We start from the raw sequence: 14,439 nt of genomic DNA, 5'->3' as shown, positions 1-14,439 counted from the left end.
TTTCTACTCCACACTAATCCATGAATGAAGTCAGGTACTTTTCTCCTTGCATAATCTGATTCAGCTCACAAAACAAAGAAAAACTAACTCAGCAAAAGAGTTCATAGTTTTCCATCTGTTTAGTGAACTAAATCAGTTCTTCAAGGGCTTGCAAAGGTGCCAGGAGAAAAAGAGAAAGACTGTAAAGCTTGAAGCAGGGAGGGGAATGGGGGAAGCAGAACTGCCTTTTTGGGTGGCACTAACTTGGTACATGAATTCAGATGTGTTTCTTGTTACCTACTCTTTCTGACTCATTACAACACTACAACCATTTTCCCTGAAAGCTGTTGCCTCTGAGATTGTGCAGGCCAGGGTATGGAAAATCTACTGAGATCAGTACTCCTGATGTAAATAGTGTTCCCATTAGTTGAGGAGAGGAGTGGTTTGGAATCTGTTTCTTTCTGATCTGGCATATTTTAGGCATTGGGCCTACAATGTTGAGCTTATGAACAGAAGACTGCTGGGTTGCAGCATATCCAGGGTCTTCCTGGCTTTCTGCCCCTCTAGATACTGAATTAAAAGGTATCATTTGACTCTTTGGTAATTTAGCATATGGCTAAATTTAGCAATGGCATGGCCATTATGGGGTAGCAGCTATGTAAAACAGCAAAGCCATTCTGTCCCACTGCTCCAGGCAGAAGAAATTTACAATTGATGCTCTGGATAGACCATGAGGAAAAGTGACTCAGTTCTCATCATTAGATCCCTCACTGCCCATGCATAACAAATCCTTTCATTTAACATATCTTGAGCATTTAGTTGCTCTCAATTAGGAGCAGACATTCAGCCACAACCATCCCACTGCAGGCAAGGGAGATCCTGCTTCTTCACTTCTCTTAGTCCAGACATCTCCGAGAATCCAAAAGGAATGCAGAACACCCCTATCCCAATTTGGGCATCATTTACAGCTGCTCTGTTCAGTATTGCAAAGGGAGGTCAGGTCACAGAGAGTGGCTGATGTTTGGGAGTTCTGGGTCCATGCAATCCAGAAGTAGAAAGACTTGGGACATAGCTTGTCTTGTCATCAAGGCAGAGAATTTTAAGGAACATAACATAAGGACTATCTTGTCGTCTTAACTGAGCAGTGCCTGCAGATAGTCTATGTCCCCTTTAATGTAACTAATCCATACATTCCTGAAATTATGTCTGTAGCAAGGGCAAAGGGGACCATAAACAGTTGTTCTGCTTCCTGCCCAGATCTGCAGTGTGTGTTTGGTAAACGATGGACTGGTGTGGGGCTGGAGATGCAGCTCTCTTACACTAAAAGCCCACCTTTCAGCTGTTTCTATGGCTGCCACCCATAGCTCCTTGACTGGTTTTGTTCCAGTGCCTCAATGCTCTGCATAATTCTTGCTCAGAGAAGTTCTCCCAGTCATGCCAGTGACACTACTCAGATGAATAAAAATATTCAAGAAGGTTTGTATGTCTGCACTTCAATGATTTATCTTTGTCTTCCTTTTCTTCCCAGATGTGCTGTGAGGTTACACCAAGGCTACTGGTTTCTATATCCCAGAGCTAAGAAAAAGTATCCGAGATAACTGAAACCAAGCAGACTAGTTGAACATAGTAGTACTTGAACATAGTAAATTATGTACTTGAACATAGTAAATTACTTGCTTTCCCAATTCTTCCAGGAAGAATTCTATGAGAAATTTCACAGTAACTGCAGCTGGGAAAGAGGTCTCTGATTTCCCCATGTATCCCCATCAGCACTCACCTCAGATTAGCTTGTCTTCTCATAGTCTGTCAGCAGCCTTGAGATCAAGGAGATTAAAACACTGTGGAAACTCATTAATGAGCCAGGACTCTCTGCAACAGCTGGACCAAAAATGGACTGCATTTGGCTGCATCTTAATTCTCTGCCATCTCCCCTCTGCTCATCAACACCTGCACACATTTGGGATGCTGTATAAGACCCCTGAATTCAGCTCTAAGCAACCAGTCTGCAATGCACATGTCTAATGCTCTGCTGGTGTGGAACCAGTATGCTGGTAATCCTGTTAGTAATGGCAGAAGCTCCCTCTAGGAAATTATAACAAATAGTCTTAAACAATTCCTTTTGTTGACAACTCTATCCAAGAAACCATCTTCCCTGGAGACTTCACTCAACTTTTGACTAATCCCCTCCTTCCCTCAGGAGCTCTTTTGTTGAAGGAGATTGTAGGCATACCCCAGGAATGACAGGTCTCTGTAAGCCTTGGATAAGCCTCTACATTCTTTCAATTGTCAGTCCCCATCTGTCCTGTTTGTACATCGATCTTCTGGTCCAGGGAGCTCTCTATTAAGTGACACATGGCTGAATATATTCTGCAAGTCCAGTGTCCAGACCGTGCTGTTACGTCTTCGTTGCCAAATCAATCCTTCTGACATTGCTTTCTGAAAAACAAAAGGCAGGACATCTGCACAATTTAATTCTCTTCTACCGAAAGGTGATTTTTTAAAAACACACACCCCACCCCTCAAACTGTGTCTTTGTTTTACAATCTCAAAGATTTTTCCTCAGTTTGTAAATATAAGGAGTTATTTCAAAGGTCCTTCGTGTACAATCTGCCTCTGTTGCAGAGGAATTCTATTAGGGTAAAAATCCATGGCCTAAGTCCTAAATCAAAAAGAAAAATAAATCCCAATTACAAATATTCTGCAGGGCTAGTGCCTTCAGTCACTCTGCTTGTTAAAAGTTGGTTTAAAACAGGCTCTTCTCTTCCTGTAGATTCAACTACACTTAGCTGGTACAGTATCACATACATGTAGGAGGCACACCATTAGTTATCTGAGTATTTATTTTGAGAGACAGAATGAGAACAGTAGCAGACTCCAATGATCCATATGTTCCTTCTCAGCAGGTAAAGGGAAAGTGGTGGGTGGAATTGGGTAGAAAATGGGTGGAGTGTTGGCATGGAGTATATATCACCCTGGGATAGACGACTGACATTATCTCATCTTTTTCTGACACCAGAAGGAGAACAAGGAGGAGTCTGTGATGATGTTTTGTCCCTTGCTGTGTTGCTCAGGGCCCATGGATTCAAGATGGAGCCTGGTATGTTTAGTTTTTTGGTTTTGTCTATTTTTGTAACTTAACTCAGGTTGGCAAAAGAAGGAAGGCTGGCCAGTTTCATTATGTTCCCAGGAAATTCCATTCTCTCATGTGCCAGCGTGAGGCTGTTGTGCTTTAGATGCCTATCTACCTCTCATTACATTTGAAAAAGCATACAGAACCCCCTGCTTTCCATTGGTAGCCTATTAAAATGACAAAAAAATTACTGTTTCATTTATAACCTGGCTTGCATGTCTGAATCCAGATGCCTTTTTAAAAAAGAGAATTAATAATATGAGTACCATCACATATAAAATGTTTTCCTGTAATGAACTGCAGAAGAAAACTTGAGTTGACATTTAAGCTTGTTTAGTATGCTTTGTAAGCAGCTAAAAAAAAGGGACACAATCATTTTGAGGCCAGGTTAATATAAAAAAAATGTTTAAGAGTGTCTCCTACTAGTTCCAAGTTTCACTATTTTAAATGATATATTTGTGAAATGCTCTCTAAATCAGTTAAAATGGGCCAAATCCAAGTTCATTGGAAGACTGATGCATGAGTGCCCTCCTCAAGTGAGTTGTCCCAGAAGCCTTAATGGAACTGACAGCCAGCTTTTCTGGCAGGATTAGTTCCTCTCTGATCACAGAGAGAGAACAGCCGTCCTGTCTGCACTCAGCTGAGCAGGTGAGTAGGGAAGGCATTCAGGCTGCTTCCAAAACCCAATCTGGTCACAGCTCTGGCAATGTCAGGTCTTTCTTAAATGGATTCAAGGCTGGCCTCTCTCTGCCTGCTGTTGTCTACATGATGAGGGCAGAAGGGGTAGAGAGAGGCTGTGAGACCAGGCACTGAGTGCTGGGACCCGATCCTATGGCAGGTACATGCCATCTACGTGCATTTGAAAGCACAGATGGGTAGCTGAGGTGTGTCCTGCTATCCTAAGGTTGACTCTTAGCTTGGCAGACGATAAGACAGTCAAAGTAATTTGGCCTCAAGACCAGTTTCCAGGTCTACCCTGCAAGCACAGATGCAGTGGTGACACAGACAGGACACATGCTGCTAACAAATGCACAAAGTAAACAAAGAGACAGGGTATAATAAAAGGATATCTTCTGGTAATTTCTTTCAATAACAGTGATTTTAAGTGAGCTTTTGGTCTTCTGTAACAAAAAGAAGATTAAAAATAATGATGCTGAAGCATCATTTTGAGGTGTGGCACTAAAATAGTGATTAATTAAAATCAAGGATATTACAAGCTAAGGAGATTTTGCTTAGCTCTGCCCAGGTTCCAATGTGTGTGAAATCAAAACAAGTAAGCTATGAAATGTGAACTCAGTAGGCAAGGACAAAGGAGAACAAGGCAATTTGGCCATTTTAAGCAATGGGGAAATGAAGCAATATTTTGACTGGGGAGGCATCAGAGGAAAGGGCACTGGTCTGACACTTGGCAATAGAACAAAACAAATCCAAACCTCCTATGATACCACTGAACATTGTCCATTGGGGGTCATTGGCTTGCTGATCTCTTCTCTCTGAATGTGAGATTTCCCACTTTGTTCTCACCGTGGAATGTGGTCATCCAGCCCTGAGTATCAGATCTGTTTTCCTACCTTCAAGACACGAAGGAATTCATGCTAAGGGTGACAGCAGCAGCTTTGACAATGGCAACTACATGCTTACCAAGGAATTATTCAACCATCCATGATTTCTACCAAAACTTGCTTGAACCTCCTGAGACATGGCTTTTCCAATAAGAAGCAAACAGGTCACAGATTTCAGGTTGCAGTCTCACTCCTGGAACTGTGAGCACTGATTGTCCTGCAGAAAAATCAGGTTAAAGATAAAGCTGCAAAGCGGTCCTTTTCCTTCATTGAGCTACTTTCTTAATGCTCTCCTGTGACATTAGCCACAGTATAAACTAATTCAGGATCCTATTTCTCACAGCTGCATTCCTTCTGATTGTTTTTGGAAAATTATTTCTTTAATCTAGACACCCTTTTCTAGAAATCTCATCTGCAGTTTCTTTTCTCTTTTCTTTTTCTTTTTCTTGGAGCAACCAGTAAAATAGTATTTGGTAGAACAGTGGTAGGAATGCAGCCCGCTAATCAAAAGGATTCAAATGGATCTGCGCACTGCCAAGCTCTCTCCTTCCCACCCAGCAGAGGGGAAAAAAAGAAAAAGAAAAAAGAGATAGAGCGAAGGCACAGAGCTTCTCTCCTTCAGCAATCTCACAAATGCAAAACCTTCCACTCCAGTGACTCCTCATTAACTTACCAAATCTGACAGTCTAATTATCGTAGCCGCTTCACGCTTAGAATAAATAAATACTAAAGTGGGTGTTTAAAGAAATTGAGCAGTGAAATTCAGTCATCTAGACAGTCAATAGAGAGTTTATTTTAAATTTTTATATTCTTATGTATTTATATCATTTTAGGAAAGATAATGAGATAGTTGTCTTTCAGGCTAATTGAGTTCCTATGCTCATAGTTGCTTGCTGTCACAATCTCAAACTTAGCTTTAACTTTTGTGCCTTAGAAACCTGATCACTACATCCCCATTTACTCTTTTCTGCTGATAACTGGGTGAAGTCAGAAGTGCACCTGAGGATGGGAAATGACTACGTGAGACTTCCTGGATGTCTTTCACAGCCAACAAGACAACTAAATCTTTTCAGATTTGCATTTAGGAGTGTTAAAGGGAAAATGGAAGTTAAAGAAACCTCAGAAATAACTTGCAATTAGAAAAAAATTCAGAAAAACATCTGCTAACCTCTGATGCAATAGTGTCTGCCTCCGTGAACGGTATTAACAGCACTCCCCCCAAGAGTGGTTTGTCTCCCTGAACAATAAGACCTTTATAGAGATTCTCTGGCCTGAGATCAATGGGAGTCAGAGCATTTGATCCATGTCTGTAGGACTTTGTTTCCACAAGTCACATGGGCCAAACTTTGCGCCAGTAGCTTTTGCAAGGGCAGGAGCTGGGGAGTGAGCAAAGGAAATTTTCCTTTTTTTCCCATCTTTCCCTTTGCCCCGTGCTCCTAAAGAGTGCCCAGCACAATGCCTGCCCCAGGACAGCATGCAGGGAAGAGCTTAAACAGGGCAACATGTCTGGAGTCCTGTGCACTTGGCAAGCATCTGCTGTGATGTTGCAACAGCTCTTTCCTAGGGTGGTGGCTTAATGACAGAAAACAAAACTTTAATGCCCTGTCAGTATGAAGGCAAGCAGATCTTCCACCACCGTGGGGATCACACCAGGTGAAGTGAGGGGTGGTTTTCCTGAGTTAAGTGAAGATTTGTTTTATCACCTCACAGATAAGAATGCTTCTGGCTTAGGAGGGGCAGCTGAATTTCCTGCTCAATGCTAGTTTTGATTTATTCCTGTTTTAAGACACATTATAAGCCAGATTCATATACCTGGTAGGAACTTTCTAGGTGTCTGTATCTGACTTGCAGTGAAGGATATCCATTTGCTGTGTACAGAGGTCGCAAAGCAGAGTGGTAAAAAACCAAGTGACTGTATGAACCTTCTAGCTATTTAGGAGATCCTAAGGAAACCATCCAACCCAAACAAGGGGTCATGAAAGCCAGCTCTTCTTGTATGTCCCCTGTGGTAACATTCACCATTTGCTGGTTAATCCCCACAGTAATGGGATTTTTGGTGGGCAGTGGCTTGCAGCCTTAACGTCCTCATTGCCCACACTTGCTTACTTGCTTTGTCTTAGTTTAGATGCAACAGACATTAAAATGACTGTCAACATCAAGTCTCCCTCCTCCTCCTTGTCTCTGAAAGGCTGAATAGTGGGCTGTTTCAGGAGAAATGGTACAGTGTCTTCATCACCTGCTGCACTGGTTTTGTGTTGCTGGGGGAGGTAACAATTAGAGACCAGTTGTACCCAAAAAGAGCAAGTACCTCCTAGTCAAAGCCAGGATCACATCCATGCAACACACAGTCCTCCTCATGGAGCACGTACTGGAATTTACTAACTGCTGTGCTGAGGATATGGCCAGGGTTGAACATCTCCTATGCTGTGAGAAAGGTCTCTACTGAGACTGGATATTGGTCTGGTGGGGAAAGGATCTGAGCTGCCAGCTCAGGCTGCCCTGGGCCCTGTGCCTAGGTGGTTTGGCCAGAGTCCTTCTTGCAGTGTCTTTTCTTGGAAGTGCACTGTTGATAACCCCAAATCCCACTGCTTACCTTCCCTGCTTGCAAGCCTGCTCTAAAGCATCAGAGGGCAAAAGAGAGGGAAAATAAACCAAATCTATAACAAGAATAATAAGCTGCAACTGTTACTGTGTCTGACCTGTCTGACAACAGAGTGAGATACCTCCTCAGAAGGCCCTTTGCACTTCAGGACTGACACTGAGTTAAGAGCACAGCTCATGCTTTCTTGATTCAAGGATCTCATCTTTCTTCCAGGAGGGATTAATTGGACAGAAAACATTCTGCTTTAGCAGGTGGCAAAGGGTTAGACTGAAGTTTTATCAGAGCTGCTGCAGTACAGGGCTGCACTGCACAAAGATAATTGTCTCAGGATCGGCTTTAGCCAGAAAAAGGACAGCAAATGCTCCAGTTTTACAAAAGGTCATCACTACCACCCCTTAGGCTACTAGCCACACTGAAGGGAAGCTGAAGAAACCCCTGCACCTCTCTCTGGTTTTATATCCAGAGGTGCTGGTGGCACATGTAGAATTAAGGCCACCGAGATGATGAGCAAGATTTGAACCCGAGCCTCAGCCTCAGAGCCACAGGAGTGAGCAGCTGTGGGAGAGGCCTATCTGTGGGCCAGCCCACTCAGAGGACAGAGGATCTTCTTCCTCCCTTAGAGCACAGGCTACTCTTTTTTTCTAGCACTTTGCACTCAGATGAGCATAGCAACAGCAACTTGTTCTACTCTGTAGGAGCTGACCTCCAGGAAGTATAGAGCCCTGTGCTCCCTTTCCCCCTTCCCAGGGGCAGCAGCCAGCCTCTAACCATTAACATTCCCCCTAGTAATCAGAAACATGCTGTTTGGAGGGGTACTTAACTTCAAAACAGTGATTTCTCCAATTATTTTCTCCCAGAACTGACCTTTGAAAAACATCCTTTAGCTTCCAGCTTGTCATAACAACTTATAAAAAGGACAGTTATGGATACAATTATTTAATAAAAACAGAGAATTATTTCTTATGAGAACCTTTTATTTTTTCTCGTCTCTCTCTTACTCTCTCACACACCTTGGGATCAATCCCATCTTCTTTCACCTTTCATCTCCAGATCATTCCTTGCCCTTCTGCTTTAACTTTCCCCTTCAGAGGATGGCAGCTAATAGCCAGCATCCTCCAGAACAAAGTCGAACAGAATATATTTAAAATCTCCACTGTTATCATAGCAACAAGAGTTTTAAAATGATACAGTTAAATTCCAAAATAGTATTATGCCAAAGTGACACAAGAGAGAAAATGTCTTAAACAATTATGGCAATAGGAATGGCTACATGGGGAATTATTCAGAATTGCCTAAATTTTAAAGGCTTAATGAATCACTCATGAATATGGTCTTGCATGATTGTACTGTACTTGTTTCAGCCCTGTGCACTTTGATTCTGGTCTCAACACATTGGTTGCTATGATAACGCCATGCAGTTTCCTGTCCACAAGGTACTTCTTGCTGCAATATGGGGGATAATAAATATGGGATGGTGCCTAAACCCAGGTGAAATGAATCTGTCCCCTTGCTGGCAGCATATCTGAGAGATTGACACATTATGCCAATCTGTTTTCTCATTCCTCCTATTTCTCCTCACTCTCTTCCTTTCTCTCACACTGTCTGTCTCTGTACCTGTTTTTTTCCTCTCTCTCTCTCTCTCTCTCAGCACTGACACTTTCATCTTCTCCCTTGGGGATTGGAGATGTCACTGCGGGAAGTGCTTGTCCGCCTCTCTGGCAGCAGCAGAGCCCTGTGGCTTTGACAAACCTCATTTAATTGGGAGGAAGCCAGGAGGGTTTGAAAGAACTGAAACATCCACGAAACTCCTTTTATCAGGCATAATTTAAACTCTGCATGGAAAAAACCCTATATGTATAAAGAAAAGTCAACTTCCCTCCTGCTGTGCGTGCTCCCCTCCTCCCCCCCCAGCACAGGCAGGCTCCTGCGAGATTCCATCTTTTCATTTTTCTAAAAGTGTCAAAGTAGATTTGTGCTCTGTGGCTGGGTGAACAGAAAAGGAATGCAGATGTCTCTCACTCAAGCACATACACACACAGAGCACCTTCTGAAGGGCAGCAGTTTGGGGGATTGGGAGAGATGCTAGCTGGCTGTTCCTTCACTTGGGATGTGTTGCAGGAGCCAGAAATTTGGTTTTCCAATAGCTTGACAACACAGTCCATGAAGGCTTTTTCTTAATTGCCCCTATCTTAAAACACACCACCAAACTAACAAGTGTAGAGGGTGCCCAGGAGGCAGCAGGGAATGCAAGGTCCCTTTGGCCTGCTGCCTGATAGGAGAGAGCTTTTCCTAGTGAGGAGCAGAACTGTAGCTTGAGATCCCTGGATTTATTGTCAGCTCAGGACAGCAGAGACAGACCATTGTGTGCAGCTATGTGCTTAAGAGAAAGGAGCAAGGGAAGAGGAAAATAAAGCAGGTAAAACTGAGGGAGAACTGGTGTGACAGGGTACAAGGAACAGCTGTCTCAACATCAAAAGGAAGCAGGAGGAGCAGTCCAAGGGAATTGGGGATAGCACACCATGCTGAGCAGATGGGAATTCAGGACATCAGGAGGGACCAGAGGGTGAGTTACACTGAACACACAGTGTGAGCTGGGGGAAATCTCCAGGCCCTTGGAGTTACAGAATGGGGGAGAAATGACCTGTCAAAGCATATACACCTCTGCTTTGCAGATGGACCATGGTGGCAGCCCAACAAGGTCCCCTTCTAGTATTAACACAGTGGTCAAGTGGAAGAAAACAGAAAAGCAAGTTCTCAAATTTGCAATGGGATGTAAACTTTGCAGCATACAGGAGTAGGGAGGGAGTGCAGGCAGAAAAGAGAGACATCTGGGTGAATGGCAGAGACTTTCAAAATAGAGAGGAAACTCATAATAAATAGCACGTGCAGCAGCTCTTTCTTGCTGAGATGAAATTGAGAGTTAACTTACCAGCAGGAACCTGATAGAGCTGAGGAGGCAGAGGGCTGAAGAAGCCATGAAGAAGCGCATCTTGTGCAGAGATTCGGCCTGGAGGGAAGGCTGTGAGCATCCTGGAGGCCAAATTCTCTGCTGCTGGCACCCTGCTCATCCTAGAAAAACAGAAGAAAAAATAGCACAGGAGATGAGGACGAGCCAGAAAGCTGGAACCAGAACATGACCCAGCCCTTCTCTGCTTGAGGCAAAGATAGTGGAGGGACACAGGGGAGCTGGGATAAACCCACCACAGCTATATAGCTTTTCAGGACATTTGCTGTTCCATCTGAGTTTGACTATGTTGGACTATATGCATCCAGGATTTCAGCTCAAACTCATGTTTACAGACAAATTTTGAAAACAAATTTCTGTTTTGTAAAAAGAAGGTTGTAAGTGAAAGGGGAAATGATGCTGAGGAGACTATATTTTACATGTTGCAACTGTAATATCAGAGTTTGGTGGTACTGGTTTACAGTGACAATCCAAATGTAGAAAATAATGTGACTGGCCCACTGAGAAGACTAGAGGTCAAACCTAATAAACCTAAAGAAAATACCATTTCCTCTTCTCCTACCCCAGTACCAGTAGTGCAGCTGGTTGTAAAATGTGTTGGGGATTCCCAGAGAAGAATCTGTTTCTCAGGGTGAATGTTTAAAATAGATGTAATACACATATGCTCCATGCCTAGCAAATACCAATCCCAAGTGGCTCCTCTCTAGAGGAGCACACAGCTGGGACAAGGAAGTGGAAGAGTGAAAACAAACCAACAAGGAAACAAATAAAAATAGTCATTTAGTTTTACAGCTTTTACTTTGTTTGTTTGTTCTGATCACATTTCAGCTTCAGAGCATGGCCTGTTGTGCTTCTTCCCTTGCCCCCCAGCGGTGCTTCCCCTCCAAGTGACATCAGGGGCTGGGATCCCCCAGCCCCTGCACTCCCCCTCCCTATACAAGACATTCGACATGCTGACATTTTTGTTTTGAGGAGATAAAATGTAAAATATAAAAGATGAGGAAAAAACCACCAAGATAGAAGGAGAGAAAGAGACCCTGAGAAACAAATTTGTAAAAGGTATCTGGCCCCACTGTGGTAGATAATGGCTGTATTTTCACCTCCAGCAAAACACTTCAAGCCCCTGCTTCCTTGGGGAGCAGGGATAGGACAGGGAGCCAAAGCATCCAGTCTGAGGCTTCTTGCTAGAGCTGTATGACAGGGTCTTACTGGAGAGCTTCTGCCCCCTTAGTCCCTGCTGCTGCAGGCTCACACTCTGGGCAGCAACACAGTTCAGTGCTTCCCACCATGGCTCAGGCTTCCTGGTGGCGGCCAAGCTCTGTGGGGAGCTCCCCTTTGATTTCTTAATTGTCCATGGAGAGTCATGGTTGAGTGGTCTGTATGAAGCAGCTCTTTCCTTCTCCCGAGCTGAGCATTCCAAGGCAGTCATTTGGCCATGGCAGCACCAGGACTCTTAAGGCAGAGCAGGAGCTGGCCCACATGCAGCCCAGAGCTCTGCCACAGAGGTGCTAGGCCAGCCCCTTGGTATGACCTGTAATGGGGTGTGTCAAAAGATTATGGCCTAAAAGCAGAAGTGCAATATAGCACAGTTGCAAGGAATATACTTATTGCTTTGTTCAGGCTGAGAGGGGATTTGTTCTGTTACAGGATCTGCATTATCAGGGTCTGGGACATATTGAGCTTTCTGTGTTCTCAAGTTGTGCATGACAAGGGCTGGCATTTCAGTAACCTGCGCTTTGCTGAAAACTTTAGCATGTTTGTTCAACCATTTAGAACAGCATCTGGGAAATCCTGCTCTGAAGGGCAAGACACTTCCCTTCTAGCAGGGCTGGATCCTAAGCAATCAGCTGAACAGATAATAAGCAGCAGCAATGAAAAATGTGGTTATGTCCCCAAAGGATATTTGATTATTGACGTCTGCCTGTACACAATCTTGAGGACAAATCCTGTCTTGTCTTTTCCTACATAACTATAAAACCTGTTGTGTGCCTCAAAATCAGTTTAGGGGGATTTGATTTGAATGACTCCCTGAGCTAGGCTAGGGCACTTTGATTATAAATTTCTTTCACTGATACATATATACATTCTGTAAATGTGTGTGTGTGTGTGTGTGTGTGTGTGTGTGTATGTGCTTGAAAAAATACTCCCTCCCCTTAGCACACTAGGGAGTGATTCAGCAGTGCTGCTGTGTCTGGTCAAGCTGAGTGTGTAACCATGGACTTCATGTCATAGCTTTTGGCCACTAAGAATGTGATTTTTCCCCTCCTAACTAATCACAAGATTATTTCATTGTCTCATGAAAATGCTTTCCTAGCATGTCTTCCTTACCGCTGTTGAGCAACATTCCTACAGTCTGTTTTCAAAAATGAAAACTGGGACAGTGCAAAGTCTGTCCTCAGTCTGGGCAAGAGGGCCTGGGAAAGTACAACCTTCTCAATTGAACTGTGCCCCACAAAAAGCTGCACACAAAGTCATTGAATCACTGCTTATCTCAGAATAATCACTACTCCTCTGAGAATACTAAACCCACTATGTGTCTACCTTTACTGCAATCTCTCAAAATCAGTTGCTTAACAGATGTTAGATCTGCTTGTTACTACAGAGACACCCTGCTCTTCCTGAGCTTGCCAAAAGAGCTCATTTCAAGTTAAATGATTGCATAAAGAAACAAATAAACCCAGAGGCGATTTTGACATTGCTGTTATAGGTAGCTTACCTGTCACAGATGACTTGGAGTCTCTGAGGTCTCCTGGAAGAAACCAGTTCTAGAAAGTGTAATATGCAATCATAAGATTAAATGAAAATCAAGCCAAAACCCATTCTTTGAGCCCCTACCAAAAAATGTGCTCAGAATTTCAAAGGGCGATATAGAATCTATCATCTTATTATTTATAAATAGACATTATTCTATAGGACTTGAGTACCTGCATTGATCTTAATAAGGCTGTTCCAGTTCTGTAACCCTTTCATATATCTGTGAGTATAGGCCTTGGACCTCCTCCTGTTACAGCATGAGTCTTAGCTTTGACATCAATAAAAGCAGTATCAGTCCCTAAAGCCTTCACACAAAGGAAGCAAAAAGAAGTTTGCAGGCCTGAATCCCCAGCAATTGTCTTGGCTTTCCAAGGGGCTGCTGAGCTTCACATATTGCTCTGTGGGTACATGGGGCTTTTCTACATGGATGCAGCAGTATGACTGGGGATGGAGGCAAGGCACTTTGATCCCACTCTCTTCTTGCCCACAGCTCTCACTAAATTTGTTGTTTGTCCAGTTAACCATGCTCATGGAGGCTTTGTACTCACTGATTATTGTGATCTCTATCAGACTGGAACTTAGCAGAGTTTGCAGTTTTGTGAAGTCTGTGTTCTTGTTGATATTTTTCAAGGATATATTTCTAAACATTGTGGTAAATATAGAGGAATACATTCCTCTAATGTTTTATTGTAAAGCATGAATTTTCTCAGGTTTAGATATGAATGAATGGCTTAAGCCTGGAAAATTTCCCCTTAGAGCTGATCAACAGAGAATATTCTTGCATCAGAAAGGCTGCAGTTTCTACCCACCTACATTTTCCTGAGCGCTGTTTCTGGCAGCAGAGAATGAACAGTGGCACTCTAGTCATGGAAAGGAGTGCAGGAAGGGTGGTGTCGACCTCTCTTCCAGCTCAGCCTGGACAAGCATTCCCCACAGCAGTGAGACCACCAGGAGGCAAGCACCACTGGTCTGTTGCCAGCAGACTCAGAGCTTGGTTGGGCTTTATGCTGCACCCTCCAAGAGCATCTGCCCTCCCTTCCTGCCTGGAAGCACCAGGCACTTTATTCAGGGACAGGAGCTGCCTGCTGCAGTCAAAGTGGGAGTCCCCTCAGCCTTTGCCTGTGCAGCCATTTCCAGAGTGCCAGACCCAGCATCCGACCAACTTGGTACACAGACAACTTGAAAAAGTGCAAATGACTGAACTTCCAGCCCTTGACCTTTCCAGCAGCAATCTTGCACCACTAAACCAGGCAAGCAGGTTGTTAAACCTGTCTATCACAGGGTAAGTAACAGTTCAGAATTGAATTGTTCTCCTACACCCAAATACTAAGGTAATTTCTAGAGCAGTAAATGTGAATATAGCTTGGGATGGGATTCACGACTATTTATGTGCCAGAGCACTGGAATATCACCAATATATAGAAATTAAATATTAGCATCTTGAATA

At 43.5% G+C, this 14,439-nt stretch overlaps 1 protein-coding gene across 1 annotated transcript in view; it reads right to left on the bottom strand.

Annotated features, from left to right (window-relative positions):
* Positions 1-4,778: 4,778 nt before the first annotated feature.
* The window catches only part of CDK15 (cyclin dependent kinase 15), a 35,097-nt gene continuing 25,436 nt past the window's right edge, over positions 4,779-14,439 (bottom strand). Inside the window, exons 11-13 of the mRNA XM_069021493.1 lie at positions 12,955-13,003; positions 10,203-10,342; positions 4,779-4,888 (exon numbers count right to left, since the gene is read on the bottom strand). Of these exons, the coding sequence (XP_068877594.1) occupies positions 4,779-4,888; positions 10,203-10,342; positions 12,955-13,003 (299 nt within the window). The remainder of the gene's footprint in view (positions 4,889-10,202; positions 10,343-12,954; positions 13,004-14,439) is intronic.

This window comes from Aphelocoma coerulescens, chromosome 7, assembly GCF_041296385.1.
Source record: "Aphelocoma coerulescens isolate FSJ_1873_10779 chromosome 7, UR_Acoe_1.0, whole genome shotgun sequence".
In the NCBI taxonomy this organism is placed as follows: Eukaryota; Metazoa; Chordata; class Aves; order Passeriformes; family Corvidae; genus Aphelocoma; species Aphelocoma coerulescens.
The sequence above is the reverse complement of the archived record's forward strand: the minus strand, read 5'-3'. Positions and strand labels throughout refer to the sequence as shown.